General features: G+C 39.9%; 1 protein-coding gene across 6 annotated transcripts in view; it reads left to right on the top strand.

Moving 5' to 3' along the window:
* The window catches only part of Nsyb (neuronal Synaptobrevin), a 39,223-nt gene extending 22,776 nt beyond the window's left edge, over positions 1-16,447 (top strand). For 2 of the 6 annotated variants that reach the window (XM_076436966.1, XM_076436967.1), the window contains 3 exons: positions 917-996; positions 1,449-1,500; positions 13,642-16,447. In XM_076436966.1, the coding sequence (XP_076293081.1) occupies positions 917-996; positions 1,449-1,500; positions 13,642-13,823 (314 nt within the window). In that variant the 3' untranslated portion in view covers positions 13,824-16,447. Of the gene's footprint in view, positions 1-916; positions 997-1,448; positions 1,501-3,259; positions 3,319-8,297; positions 8,531-13,641 lie in introns of those variants that run through there. The other 4 variants (XM_076436970.1, XM_076436971.1, XM_076436969.1 and 1 more) reach the window with 4 other exon arrangements.
* Positions 16,448-16,544: the final 97 nt, after the last annotated feature.

Genomic DNA, 16,544 nt, shown 5'->3' with positions numbered 1-16,544 from the left:
ACCGACCTTCCAATTCGGCGGCCGTTTGTTTCAATATGGCGCCTCGAAATTAATACTAAATGGATGGTCTCGAAAATTGTCGGTCTCATTTCTGTCGCCCGTTGTTATTCAATTCTATTCGATCGCATATTTCGGGATAAATATCTAACGACTATTCAAATCGTACAACGAAATGAAACAACGAGTCACGTGACAAGATTACTCGTAACAAAAGCTCTTTCTTGAGAAAGCTTCGTGGATGAATTTCCCTGATTAATCCTCCCACGCACAGAAGAGAAAATCCAGCTGGCTTAATGTACTTTTTATTAAGTTTGTTTAAAGGGCACGTTTGTCTGTCGCGCATCAGAGGATCGAGTAAATTAACATTCAGCAATTAATTCTGCAGAGAGAACTCGATCAAAAAAAGTTCCTCGAAGCGAATTACGAGGGAATTACGTGCAAGTAAATTTTCCAGCGTTGTATTTATATTTTTCAAAGTAGATGCTTTCTCATAAGCTAGGGGAGCTTTCGTGCGTAATCTTTTATGATCGCATGGATTCTCGCGACAGGCGAGTCTCCTCTGAAGCTGCTGATTCTCTGCTATGAAGATGCACAATGCACTCTAGTGGCATTCTGGAACTCGTTAGGGAAGTACCGTCTACGTAATTATCCCTCCCAATTTGTTCGTCACAGCACAGAGCTGACGTCGTCGCATTTCCCGTGTTCGTCGCGTCGCAGTCCTCCCGTCGATTCTACAATTTTCGCGTGAAGTTTTCCTGATAATCCTCGCGGCGAATTCGACGACACGCTGCACCTAAGCTCGAAACGCAGAACAAAAATTGATAAAAACATTATTTACTGTTTGAATAACCGCGTGGATCGATGGACAGCGCAGTTATTCGTTATTTTTTTCTAACGTTCTCGAATTTCTTCGCAGATGCGCTTCAACAAGGGGCGTCGCAGTTTGAACAACAGGCGGGAAAACTGAAGAGGAAGTTCTGGTTACAAAATCTGAAGGTGAGAAAACATCCTGGTCAATTCAATCTATTTCATAGTATTTCTTTTTACATATCTAATATAACATCGATAAATCGGGTACGAATTGATTTTATGGTCGGATAAAAATATTTCTCTGTGCATGTAGCCATTGGAAAATGAAACCATTCTGGACGAATGGAATTTTACTTCGTGGAGTGTTCGTTCTTCCGACGAAATCTAAATAGAGGTGGAATTTCGTTTTACGGAATATTTGATCGGCTATTTTTATCTATTTGACATTAAACTCCGGAATCCAATAATTGATTTTAAGGTTTCATGGAAAATATCTGTGGCAGCATGTACACTTCTTATCGGAGACAGAAAGAATTTGATTAAAAATGATATCGAAGAAAATTTTTATCTTTACTGTGTATTCTGGTCTCGTTTGTTTAACAACTGACAAGAACAACTTGGTTTTCTTTGTTTCGTAGATGATGATCATCATGGGCGTCATCGCACTCATCGTATTGGCCATTATCGTCGGTAAGTAGCCAAAGGTGTAGATGCACTTTGAGAAAGCTAATTACACCGCCACTGTAATTGTCTCTGAGTGTTCTGTGTCATTTCCTCGATGACACCCACGCCACGATTATCGAGCGATCGATTCGCAATTCGAAACTCAATCCAAAAAGAAAATCAATCTCCATAAACCACTAGTGACTTGTACTTTGCACGTGTGTGTTAGAAACACTGTTTTTAATTGAATATCAACGTCAAGATAAGTTTTATCTTGATGTGGATGGGATTGAAAATTTTCCGAATACCATGAATCGATCGTTCAAGCCCACTGTCACTGTCAGTCTGCATTTCCGTGCTAAGAAAAGGTCTCCACGACCAACAGACTGTGTTCACACGGCGCAACGGGCAATCGAACTTCACGGCAGAAATATCGCCGATAAAATTCGATAAGTGCTCGTGGAATTCCCCTGGAAAATTCCTCGAGAATTCCTCGGGAATTCCTCGGCGGTATATATACATATATGTATACATATACATATCCGGGAACGGTTTCGTCCACAGAGGAGCGTTCACTTTTATATCTCGAATCGTTCTTCTCGACGACGAGACTTCCAAGAATTTCGACAGCGAATCGAATTTATTCGACGAAAACTGGAAACATTTTAACGCCAATTTTTTCAACGCAATTTCCCGGATTTCTGGAGCCATCCTGCAAATGGGCAATGTTACACGAGAAAATAAGACAATTAAAATTATTTGAGGAAATATCAACCCTTAGACTTGAATGATATCAATTTTGTGGAATTCATATTCTATTTTTCATTTTTACCACGCTTATATTAACTCGCCGTGTTGTTGTATGCGTAAAATATTGTAATCGAATTTTAAACCTCTTCCCATAGTCCAATCTTGCTGAAATTTTGTATACACACTTGCTTCCGATGACAATAAAAGTAGAAAATAAAATATATAAGAAAAACTTTTTAAAAACCACGCTTATATTAAAATGCACTAAAAAGGAGAAAATAATTTCTTTTCTGGTACTCCATAAAATACCAAATCCAGTGAAATGATTAATGTCATGATTTTATTTCAATTTATATTCAATTTTTCTATCTATTCCGACACTAAATATGACAGAATAAATTTTGAACTAATTGCTTAAAATTTTGGGGAAAAATATTATTAATCATTTAACTCGATTGAACAAAATTATTTTCTCCTTTTTAGTGCATTTTAATATAAGCGTGGTTTGTAAAAAGTTTTTTTTAATGTATTTTATTGATAAAAATTTCGTCCAAAGAGTTCTCACAAATAAATATTGTTTCGAGCCACAGTTTAAGAGAGAACAACTCCGCGAATCTAACAATAGAATAGCTATTTTCAGAGTTGCATATTTCGCCCCTGGAAATGCGGTCGTTTGAATGAAAAGTTTGCAGACCCGAAACCGCAATTAACAAAGTGCAAAGTGTTGTATAGATTTTTCGATCTGTTAATTGCCGAGCTGCACAATTTCTGAGCACGAGTGGTTCCACCATAAAAATGGGAAACTAAACAAAGTTACTCCAGAGGTCTGGCGAAGTTCCGTTCGAAATTGGCGCGGAGCAATTAAAGGATTCTCTTTTCTAGTCCTTCGCAATGAATTCGAGCTCTCGACAGCTCGCGGCGACGAATTTCTCTGAACGACCAAAGAGAAAAAATAATAACCGTGGCCCTCGCGATCATTTTCTCACCGATTCAAGTTTAACGTGTGAACTCTATGTGTTTCTCTTTTCCCGTCTAGTGAACATCATGTAGACGTGCTGGTTGGTGGAAGAGATTTGTGTGTGAGTGAGTCTGAAGGTAGAACAAAAAAAAAAACGCAACACACAAACTGCGACCGTTTCCGTGTTACTGTTGTCTCTATCTCTGTCTCTCTGTATATTTATTTCTCGTTATTTCCGCTCTGTCCACCTGTGCTCCTTTACCTTCTTCTATTCTAGTAGGTCGTGTGTGTACGAGTACCTGTGTATACGGACATGTGTATATCTCCGTTCTCGTTGTTTCTGTATTACCAAACACCCACAAAACACCCCCGTTCAGACAACTCGTCGTCCCCCGAACTTCGTCCCGCGCAGCTGTTCGCTGTTTCGTCAGAATCTTTCCAGATTATTGTATCCAATCGCCCTAAATCAGTCGATAATTAAACAAAATTAAATTAACAATCGCTTTGCTCGCAGGATGCAATTTCCACCCCTTTACCGAGAGAGCAGAATTATCGGTCCTCCCCGTGCTTCCTCTGTTTAATCGAATGCGAAAATTCGCAAAACAATCTCGAATATTGCTGACATCCAGATGCAATTTTTTTTTCTGTATCCTTTGTATGTTAATACAAGACGAAGAGCTTCACCAAACTCGTTTATAGCATATCAAAAAGAATGCAAGTTGTACTCTAGTTTGAACACATTTTCTTATTTCTGTTTAAGTAAATAATTTGATGAAACCAAGAGAGATTCTGACGAAACCGAAGCTTGACGTCGCTATCTGTATTCTATTCCCCGTAACAAACCGTTCCCGTCCTTCGTGGCTCGTTGTATATTCATGAATCACCGATTTAATTGACCCGAGGCTGAATTAGCGATCGCGGCCGCGTACCGCGCGAGGACAAAGGTTTCGAAAAACGAGCGGGGTAAAAAGATATGAAAGAAAGGGAGAAAGGGGAAGATAAAAGAAAAAGGTGGTTCGTGAATCCTCGACGGGCTGTGAGACCAGCGTCGAGCCCAGAGCAACACGATCAACAGACAGCGACACCACAAACATCAACAAATGAGGGGCTTTGCCGGATCAGAGAGCTTAAACGCCGTGAATCGATGCTTTTAATGACTTATCGACGGGAAACCAATTTTCCAAATTAACGCACGACCGTTAAACTTTCAACGTAATTGCACCCGGCTGATTTGGCATCGCGTTTCCAACGTGTTTGCGCGAACTATGTATTTCAATATCTTATCCCGGTATTTAATTTTAAAATGTATTGACTGTTTTGATAACTTTCCACGAAAATTGCGTATGAAATGGCGCAGCTTGCTTTGGTATTCAATTCTAAATGTGAATAGACGATTTAACGTTTGGACACGTAATTACACAGGTACTTTAGTTATTTAATTTTATCCATTTTAAACATTTGGTGTTCCATTTCAAACATGAATTAACAGGTTCTGCTTGATTGGATGTTATACGTAATTGTATATGTGTTTGATATTTTATTCTCGAAGGTTTCAAATCGTCGACTTCATTTCGAACGTAATTGAACAAACTATTTCAGTGCTTCATTCCAAGCACAATTATGCAAACTGTCTCACTAGGTATAATTTTACTGAACTCTGATTAAATTGGTAGAAGTTGAAGACGCCACGTATCGAGCCAGGCAACCATCCAATTCTACTATTTCCACACTGAATATTAAACAGAGAAGTCTTCGTGAATGTGATAAATAGACTGCGGATTTTAAGCACCATTTAAAGCAGTGGACATATCAAAAAGATTTATAGACATCAGCGCATTGGATTCAGTTTAATTAGATAATTAAACGAAGAATGAAATGTTTATTTCGCTCTTGTGTCTTGCAATCAATGCAAACCATTTTTATTTTGTATACAGATCCGCAGTGTAGTGATAAATAATATTGATACGATTCACGAAATTTAAGAAAATGAGAATGCAAAGGTCTCCGAACGATTTCTATTTACAAAATCATTTTCGAGATGAATTGTGAACCATTGATGTCTCGATAGAAGTTTTGTTTCATTTTCTCGATTCCGGCGTTTAGAGTTCGCCACAACCTCTCGCGATTTCTCCGAGTATTTTGCAACAGGTTTTCTGAAACTAATCTAAGAGTAATCGCTGTAGATCATGAAGAACGATCGAAACGGAAGCGTAGAACACTCCCGAACGAGAACGCTATGTTAGGAGTCGGTGAAAGCATTGGAAACAGTTCAAAGAATTCTCGAGAAAGTAAATATTTGCAACGCGACGATACAGATTCTCAAGAAAGCACACTAACAACTCACTCCCCGCCACGTAATTGACTGTTATGTGTCTGTCTGTACTCTTTTGGTGGTATTACCCTGTGTGTCTTCCCCGAAGTTAGTCCCAGCCAGTGGTTTTCAATTTTCTGGTGGTTCACGAGACCGAAACTATATAATAGAAACGGAACGTGGCGTGTAACGATCGGAACCGCATACAAAAAGAACGCTTTGAACGGATAAATGAACGGGGAGAACGACGGAAACGAATGTGTAAAATATATAGAAACAAAAAAAAAAAGTCAATCGAACGATCCGAAACACCACCGAGAAATGAAAACACAAAATGGACACCAGCACAATCGACCATTTTTAACAACATCAACAACTACTACAAGCTTTGACAATATCTCTCGTTTTACAACAGTAAAGAAACAACAAGTACAACATCAACAAATTTATAACCAACAACAGTAACAGTTACCGATCGACTAGAGTCGATGTCTCTGTATAAGCTTTTGTTTAAACACCCCCCTCCACTGTTCTCTTCGGTACGGTAAGCTACAACTTTTACTGATGCACTTTGGTACCATTTCCAAATCTCTTTTTATACTTTTTTCTGCCATTATGCCACTTCTCGGCGGACGGTCGAAACTGAACTATCTATTTCCATCGAAAAACTTGGTCGGTCATTATCACTGTCTTCTGAATTACAACATGGACGAATTTTTATCAATTTTTTACTGCAACTCCGACTCTGCATATTCATTAAAAAATTTTATTCATATCTGGGGAAAATTCATTTATTTTCTGTCGTGATTAAGGAATCTTTAGAAATGTTTTCTTACATCAAAGAGAATCTTTATTCCGCTCGTTCTGAATTTTTGATATTTATTTCAGGCTCTTAGATCGAAAACTGGGAAAAGTTTATTTATAGGCAAGAATCTTTTTAACAAACACGAAAATTTTGTATTTCGGTTTCGACTTGCCGTTTCTACATCCTTCAAGCTCGAGGATACCATACAGGTTCTAATCTCAGTTCTTAACCATTGTACTTTGCGCGCAGAATTAAAAAAGTGATCGATATCTAATTTCTCTTAATCAAGCTGAAAAATTACATTCTTTTCTTCAGCAAATTGCGTTTATTAATTCATTCTAAAATACTGATGATCAGACTATGGATGTTTATGCATTTATAATGAGTCAATAGATTTTAATACACTTTTGTATTAAATAGTATTAATTGTTGCCTTAAGGATAATCTAAGAACAACATATAAAAATTCGCATGAAAATCCACACTCTACTAGCAACAAAAGTGAATTCATAAATGTATGATCACTATTACCAGAGATCAAGATCTACACGCAATAAATTACAAAATAAACGAGACTAAAATACGAAATAAAAAGAAACAAAAATTCTGCGCGCAACACTCGAATTTTCTGCATATTCGATACAGCATGAAACTTCGTCTTTTCTTCTTCTCCACCCACAAGCCCTCCCACCGGGAACTCAAACACCGTTGCAGAATAATATATAATACAATTACCGAGAGAGATCAATATATAATGATATATATATATTGTCTCTGCGACTAGGCAATTATTTCTGGGACGATCTTCACTGAATCGCATGCCACGTATTTATTTTCTCTCGCTTGCCGAACGATTAAGATAAAGCATGCCGCGCGTCCTCCGTGCTGTATGTTCGGTAGACGGAGCTTGTGCTCGCGCGAGTCGCATGGCTTGATGGATCGCTGGAGAGTTTGATAGATCTCTCGTCGAGACTTCCGGTTGCTCGATCGGCCGAAGAAAAATCGTAGAACTGGCCGGGAATTCTACTAGAATTTCCCTCGGGATATATTACCGTCGGAGATCTCGAGCGAGACGTTCTCTCAGCTGTGTTCGAGTTTGAACGATCGGTGTTGTAGATCGGTAGCGATATTTATAGTATGAGTAGTCTGTGTTCTTTATCGTTGTTGGTTGCATGCGATTTTCTGTGACCCCGTGTACCCGTAGATCGCGGAAATTATTTTCGAGGCGAACGAAGATTCGGGATCGAGAATTTTCATGGGAAAAATTATTGGTTTCGTCGGTTGGCAGAGCTCTTGTTCAGTCTGTCTTGACCCGGAATTAGACTGCGGATTTTATGCATTTATAACAGAAATTGGTACGTACAATTTAAAGCAGTGAACATATTTAAAACATTTAAGAGCATCAACGTATTAGTTTCAGTTCAATGAAACAATTAAAACATGAAAGAAATTTTTATGCAACCTCTGCGTCTTGGAATCGACGTAGACATTTTTTAATTTGCGTAAAGATCCGCAGTCTACTCGGAATATCGAAACTGTTGTTCAATTAATCATTTGTTCATTTACTTGTTTTTTATTTAATATTGTTGAAGAATTCCTCTGTTAAATTTCTCTATTAAATAAATTCGCTATTGAATGGAATTTCTTTATCGCTGAAGAATATATTACACAAAAAATTAAAGTACCCAAAGAAGAATCATTTACCAAAAGTTTCCCCATGAATAATTTTCTGATCAGTTCTGTGATCGCTCGAACAAGTTACGAAATTCTCAATAGCGATCGATCATCCTCGATCTTCGTCCGCGACTCTGCATGCGATCGCGAAAGAAAGCGAATCGGCCGACCGAGCCAGCCGGAAAATCGAAAAGCGACGGTGATTAACGAGCAAAAAAAGATCTAGCTAAACGAAAGAAAAAAAAAACGAAACGAAAAAATGAAACCGGTCCGGCGAAAAACGAAAGGGGACGGTACCAAAACTCGGCTGTTGTTGTTCTTTTGCAGCGAGAGCCACCGGCGGCAGCGACTCGCAAAACTGAACGCGCGAGTCTAACTAAAAAAAAGAAAAAAAACGCAAAAACAAAAATACAAGCAAACCAACAAGCAAATAACCGGAAAACCAAAAAATCTGGAAAGTTAAAAAGACACACAAAAGAGCAACAAATAAATAAGCGACCCACAGAGACAGTGATACGTGGTAACCGGGCGAACAAACCGAAAAAGAAATAGAGAGAAAGTGTGAAACGAGATTAGAATCGAACCGAATGTAAAAAACGAGAAGTTCTAATAAACAATAAACGGGAGGAAGTAAACGAGAAGATACGATCGAGCGACGAGAAAAGAAAAGGAAGAGGAAGAAGATTAGGGGGAAAATAGCTATAGATCGTCGACGAAGTGTCCCGGGACGGTGGATCTTTCGGAACAAGCCGAAGAAGGATCGCCGATCATCGTGGTCCAAGCGAGACGAGGTTATAGTGATCGAGGAAGATGAGGCGACGACGCATCGATCACGGTTCCTTTCACGGCTCCGACTGCTGTTCGAGCTATTTATCAACGATCCAGGCTCGAGCAGAAGCGGATCTCGATCGAATTTCTTTCGCGAATGGACGAAGGCTGGCCGGAATGATCCAGAAAGCAAACTTGGGACTCGATCATTCGATAAGAATACGCGGGATCTAGACGCACCCTGAGGACGAATTACAAACGATCGATGATAATAATAGATAGAGAAATCCTTGCCTTCCTTCGTCCATGATGTTGTTAATCAAGGATCAATTCGATGGCCAGTGTGTGTGTAACATAAAAACGAAGAGAACAGATGGTAAATTGATGAAGGGGGATGCACAGGATCTAAATATACGTGAAGAAGAAACGATTCTAGATCCCGGGTGGAGAAAACATGATTTTCGACGAAGGCAGATCCGGTATCGTAGGGTGTTTCTCATTGTACCCCTTTCCCCACCGTAATCAAGTGCCGAATATATAAATAAATGCGTGTATAAATGTATATCGACGTTTACTTTATAAACACGTGTGCGCGCGCGTCTACGAGGACCGTGTGATCCAGGAATGTTTGCGATCCACGCTGGATCCTAGGACAAAATGATATTCGTCTCGAGAGAACCGAGGTAACGTTTGATCGTTGGATTTCGAGATAGTAGGTTTTTGTTCGAGGATTTGTGTGCTCTGAGATCGATGGGCGATCTTTTGAGCAAAGGATCTATAATCTCATCGATTGTTTAGACAATGAAGCCTCCGGATCTATGATCACCGGAGTTTTTAGATAAGGGAGCTCCAGGGTCGAGGATTATTACAATTTTTTGATGAGGAAGCTTCAAGATCTATGGGCAGTGCAATGTTTAGATAACGAGGCTTCGGGATCTATAATCTCAGCGATTTTTAGATAGTGAAGCTTCAGGATCTATAATCATTGCAATCTAATAGAGAGCTTCAGGATCTAAGATTATTGCTTTAGGATCCGGGATCGGTACAATTTTCGTGCAAACAAATTCACTGAATTAATCAATGTGTCACCTTCTCTCCAGAAGGTACTGATACTTGGAACTAACTCGAGTAAGCACAGGGGGAAATAACGAAGAATCGGTAAAGGGTCTACGCTTCTAGATCGCTTCCGGATCCCTGGATCACGCGGTCTCCCGCGTCCCAGCGAACACGTGCATCTCGTGCTGTAAATAATATCATTTTCTCCTTCACGTTCGCTCGATTACGACCAACAAACGCCGATTAAACCGATTCAACTCGAGGAGAAAGAACGCGAGATAACGAGTGTGAACGGGAGAGAGAGAATGAGAGAGAGAGAGAGAGAGAGAGAGAGAATGATCCTTTATTCCTTCCATTTGGTCGACGAAAAATAGAAGAGGAATATTTAAGGAAACAGAAATCTTAGCCTCCGTCTGCCCTCGTCGAAAACGAAAAGCGATCTCTCAGCGAACCTGTGCGACGAACGCTCTCGCAAAAGAACGTGAGATCATAGGAAAATCTGGAGAATATCTATGGGAATTACATGGAGAAATATAGAGAAAAAAATGTTACGAGCAAAGAACGAGAATGAAGTCGGAAGAGAGAACGAGGGAGAGTGAAAGAGTGAGAGAGTGAGAGTGTGTGTGAGAGAGAGACGCCCCAGGGCAAATATATAGATTCGTTTTAAGGCTTGAAGAATTATCTACAGATGTTATGTATACATGTTAATAATATTAATAATACTAATGATAATGGTGACGATGGAAACGATGATGATGCTAATAATAACGTGGATAAGAATAATTACGATAATAATAACAACAATAACAATAATAATAGCGCGGGGAGTGAGTGGAAGGCGTGGACAAGTCGATTGCGATCTTCGAGATCAAGATCGAGCACGGGATCTTGAGAGGAATTTAAATATCCTGCGAAATCCGCTCTCGGGGCAAGAGAATCAGAAATCATGCGAATTTTTTTGTTTAGGAAATTTTGACTCTAAAACTTCATTTTGAAACGTAGTCTATTTTTCAGAATTAACTTAGAACGTTTTTTTTTCTCTTCGGATATAGTGAAATACTTGTTTCATCGCGAGTGGAGGACTAATGAACGTTTTTGCTGATCTAGGGGGCTGAGTTCAGCGACTTTTAATGATTTTATTGTATGGGATGGATGCTGCAAGATTGTTTATTATTCCCCGACGAGGTCCCGCGCACGATTCCACGGTTGAAACAGTGTCCCCGAAGTTTCTCATCGCCCATCCAACACGGATCCGGTTTAAACGAGATAGATGTTCAAACACCGTGACTTTTCAGGCAGATCGAGGAAATCGTCGATGGGTTTCCTTTCCATTCGTTTCGTTTATTTATGTCTTCGTCGATAGTCCTCCGGGGCATGTGTTCGAGCATTTATCGAGTCCCTTTCTGCGCGCGAACCAATCAAACGATCCAACGAAAATTAATCGTTCGAGCACGAGATAGAAGAATCTTCGGCGGAATTTTAATTAATTCTTGTTGGAAACATTTATCGAGTGCAATTCGAATGGAATTTTCAAATCGATTAAAATATCTTTTAAGCATCTTCTTCAAGATTTCGATACTCTTTTGTTTGAAATGCGACGAATTTGAAGACAAATCTTCGAACTCGAACTTGTTTAATTTAATCAAATGATCGTTCAATTCTTTGACGAATTATAATCTCTATCAGAATAAACTAAATAAATATTTTATTATTCGCAAAGGAAAAATTAAAATTGTCCATCTTGAACGAAATCATTCAACTTTTTAATGAACTATAATCCCAATCAGAATAAATCGAATTGATCTATAATAAAAATCTTCTTGATCTTAGAAATTAATTTCTGAATATTACTAATCGTGAACGTCTTTTTGTCTCGCGAGAAAGAAAGACAACGTTTCTTTCCTTTTGTCTGATTGCTGCGCGAAGAAGGGGACGCAAGAGTTGTTAACGAATAAAAGAGAAATAATAAATGGAAAGCATTGTTGATCATTTGCAAAGATAAAAGGGAGGGGGGCGATGATGTGTTCTCGAGCATCCGAGAACTATAGCGTTCGTGACGATCGAACAGCGTTTTACGAATTACTTCAAACCGCTCTGTACGTCATGCGATACCATTTTGACCGTCGAGGCGTTAACTATTAACGACGATTATGATCATAATTATACCGCTTTCAAACATTGTACAGTGTCGAATAAAAATTCCAGTGCGTAGTCAGAAAAACGAAAGAATCCCACACAATGGCGTGAAACGAAGGAAAACGTGACACAGAAAAGAAAAACCAACAGTCGCGTACGCTAAGTCTTCGATATTCGATCGACTTCACTTTTAACCCTCGTGCAAATTAATGTTATACACTTTACAAGATTTACACAGCATAACATTTGCACGCTCTGGCGGCGAGCGTGTTAAATAATTAAAGACACGATTAACAAAGAAAAGTAAAATTATAAAAATATGATTCGCTCTTGATTATTGACTGGAACGGTGCGCGAGGGTTAATCGTTGAGAAATATCGCCGAGCGAAGTGAAACTCGGCGGAACTCATCTTGATCACGATCGTGGCCGGGAAATGTATCGAAAAGAGGGTTCGATCGTCTCGACCCTGCAAAAAGAAACGCTTCTTCACGCCCACGCAGAAGAGGATCCATTTAAAACCTAATGTATACTTGATACGAATAGGTAAGAACACCAGATCATATTTTTTTTCCATTAATTTTGCTCGATCCAAAATAATACACTCCTTTCTCCCCCCGATAAAGAAACGATTCTCCGAATTCATCTCGGCGAGACGTCGACACGTTCCGAAAGGAAAGTTTCTGAACAAGCCTCAAAATGGTCGAGAAGCGTGTTAATTAGTCGGAAACGTATCAAAGAGCGGTTCCTTTTATTCGACACACGTTCGACACCCTCATCGATCGCCAATAAGCAGACAGATACATAACTCCTCCCTCGCTACAGTTTTCTTTTTCGATTCGAGAGCTAGAGATTCTCGCCAGTCGACAAAATTCAAGCTAAAACTCGAAGAATCCTATTCTCTCCACTAATTTATTAATTACATGAATCTGTACTCGTTCAAATATTTATCGGTAGACTGTGGATCTTTATGCGAAATAAAAATTGTCCAAGTTAATTTCAGGAAACAGAAATGAAATAATAAACTCTCTCTTTTAATCATTTTTAAAGTCTCCTGATGTCCTCACTTACTACTTTTTACCACGAATGCATAAAATCTGCAGTCTACTTGTCAGAACAGTTACAATTTCGTTCGAACGGCAAATGTTTTGTGAAAATCAGCTTCCACGTGATCCCGCACACTTCTCCCGACAATCAACCGCTTCCATTATCCAAGAATTGATGGGAATCATTGCCCCTAAACGAAACGAGAGGACACAAAGTGAGACCGAGTCGCCAGCCAACGAGACGATCGCAGAATCTCGGTCACCGCTCTCCATAGTCGCATAATTGGTCCCCGATCGTGCGCTATAGAGAGGGAACAGCGTTTACACCCGGTGGACAAGGTTTAGCGAAATTGTCTGCATCTTTTCAGTGGCGGAAAAGGTTTATTTGTATAAATAGCAGTTCATTTTCTTTTTGGATTTTTACACATTTTTGCAGATTGAGTTGTCCAAAGAGTTTGCAAGAATTGTCTAAGGAAGCGTCGTTTAAGCTGTCTTCACTTATTTATTGTTAACTATTACTAATTCATTAAATTACTGATTTATACATAGAGTCCAAAGATCTTTGCAAGCACGCTCTGTCTTGTCCACCAATTTGAGGGAATTGATTTGACCTGAAGAAGTCAGTCTTGTTCGAGCGGGATTAACGTTTGCAAATTTCCTTTTCCAGCGAAATTCATGCCAGAATCGGGACCGCCACCACCACCTCCGTATGGCTATCCACCGCCAGGCGTGCCTGGACAAATGCAACCCCCTGTACCTGCTCCGCCTGCAGGTGGTGCAGCAAACGGTCCCCAAACTCCTGGCGCAGCGCTGGTCAACAACAACCTGAATGTGCCCAGCGTGATGTAAACCGCTCCACCGTGGTCGCAATACAAATTTTCCAAGTAAACTTAAGCGAATAATCACACACGAAACGAAACCGAGAGAGAAACAGCAAAAGGAAATACAGAGAAAGATTACTTCAACCGAAGAAAATGCCGGCCGCTGACGAGACAGCGTCTATCCCCAATTAATCCTGCAACTAATAGGTCTCTTTTCGATCACACAAACAAACCACACACACGCATACACATATACACGAGATTGTTAGAAGAAAATCGAGTGTCGAATAAAACGTTTGAGCATTCAGAACCAAAACAGGATCGCGGTGATCAATGATTCCTTTGCGAGGATACTTGAAGATCTTTGAAGATTTAGTGAGAGCTATCGTGATCCAGATCCTGTCTTAGGTCGATGGAACAAAACGTCGAAGCATTGAGAACCAAAACGGGATCGGTGATCATTGATTCGATCTCCAAGGATCTCTGAGAATCTAGCTACCATGATCCAGATCCTGTCTTAGGGTGTCTCAGAGCCTTAAACAGGGAATAAAAGCCAGTTCCTTCGAGCAGAAGACGCGGTAATTGGATTCCTGTGACTCGGGACCTCTTCGTGGCTGAGGAACGTATTTCGCGATGATCAACTGCAAAGAAAGAATACCGAACTTGTGAATATAATTAATAGAGTATAATAACAGATCAATTACCGAAGCTTTTCACTGTCCATATACGCGTCGAATCATGCGAAGATGTACGAACATCTACCTAATCTAACTCGCTGGAGGTCTCGAAAGATCCGAGACGGACCCTAGTCTCTTCCCTTTGTGAGATTGTTCACGAAAATCTTGATTCCACCGAAACTTTTGTAGTTGAATCTGTTAGATCCGTTAGATCTGTGATCATTCGGTTTCTCGGCGGAAGGGGTCCTCAGAAGGAGAAAGTCCGTCACTTCCGGTCCGTGTCGATCATTAAGAGGGTGTCCGAGCCCTCTGAGACGTTTGTTTCAATCCAACGATAGAATAAAAGACGATCTATTGGCGTGATCCTCGACGCCGTGAATCCTTAGCTAGAGAGACGATCGAGAGAGCGAAAAAGAGAAATAGAGAGAGAGAGGGCACGAGAGAGATGAATTTAGGAACCTTGTCCGTTCACGGGCGAACATGTGCGTCCACGGACGCACACGTGTACATGTACATAAATTACTACGAATCGTCGATGTAAGATTAAACTATGCATATATATATAAATATATATATATATATAAATAATGTGACATATAAATAACAGTCTAGAGAGAAACGGAACACGAGGAAGAGGAGAGAAAAAAAAGGCGAAAAAGAGAGAAAGAGAGCGATTGTTAGATAAAATTGTTTCTTATTATCCACCGATTGTATACATGGCTCGCGCGGGATTTCTGATTGTTGTTGCCGTTGTTGGATCATTTCCACGTTGAATATCCTCTGTTCGAGTGATCTCACCCCCTATTTTCGCGAGAATTTAGGTGTAGCCTGTATATTAGCAAATCTGCACGGTTGGCTAGCACGTGGACTTCGCTACCTCACGTTTCAGTCTCTTTTCAAAGGATAATACGAACGGAACTTACGTAGATTCTCGTTGTTTCTCTATCAAATTATTCCCCCCGTCTCCTTCGGTAGATTTTGTTTACGAAATAAAACGAACGCACCGTGAAACTTGCACTCCTTGTCTGTCATTTCAATCGCCCGTGTATTATAGTTCTATCGGTTTCGATTAAAGCACTTGTGATCGGCAAATGGGAGCTCCAAGATCTTAGTAAGTCGCGTTTAGTTTTGCGGAAATTTCGAAAATTTCGATTAACTTCTCCACCCTGTCGAGGTAATCGTTAATGATCAAGGGTGTAATTAATGGTTTCAATTTCGATCGATCACCGGCCTAGTTCGATCCATTCGCGACGGTGTTTCGGTTCGCGCGTGTTCTCCGCGAAATAAAGGAAAGAGAACAACTATAGAGAAGAATCGTGAGGAGAATCTTGGCGAGTTCAGCAAGAGATCATGTTGCCGCATACTACTTCATCTATGTAAAAAGAACACTAATTAACTTAATCTTCTCGGGAAAAGAGGAAGCGTAAGGTCGATTCATATCGATTCGAAGATTCTGGAAATTCGAAACACGGAAAGGGAAAGAGAAGGTGAGGAAGCCTCTGCTATTTTATTTTCGCGTTAATAATCGAAAACTCTGCCGAGATTTCAGGATCACACCGAAGGTATCGATCTCTGGATGCATCCTTGCTCAAAACGCAATTAAACGAAATCTCCCTGTGAACCCTGCACCCTATCCAACAGAAAATAAGATTGTATACCTTCTCTTTTTCTCCGAGGCGCTTACCGTTATGTCCACGAATCGATTACAGAATAAAAACGATGAAATAAAACAAGCAAGAAACCCACTACTTAAGATGTTTGTAAGTACGACCGAAAATAATTATGCGTAAGATGGCTTCACCACATAGGCAGTTAATATCGTAATTAATACAAGGTACGAATAATAACCGTGATAATTGGTTGAGTTTGAGCGTCATACGATTCGCTGATTGTGGAATCTATGTTCATCTAGGAGATGATTATGTCTTAGACGTTACTGTATATTAGCCTTAAATAAATACAATTATGGAAAAGACACCAGCTCGTCCGTTACTGTCCCTAATCTATTCCCAAACATTGTCGAACGATTAAAATGTTTTAGCCTCCAATACGAGATTATATTCCAATGGAAG

This window comes from Lasioglossum baleicum, chromosome 13 (genome assembly GCF_051020765.1).
Source record: "Lasioglossum baleicum chromosome 13, iyLasBale1, whole genome shotgun sequence".
Lineage (NCBI taxonomy): Eukaryota > Metazoa > Arthropoda > Insecta > Hymenoptera > Halictidae > Lasioglossum > Lasioglossum baleicum.
The sequence above is the reverse complement of the archived record's forward strand: the minus strand, read 5'-3'. Positions and strand labels throughout refer to the sequence as shown.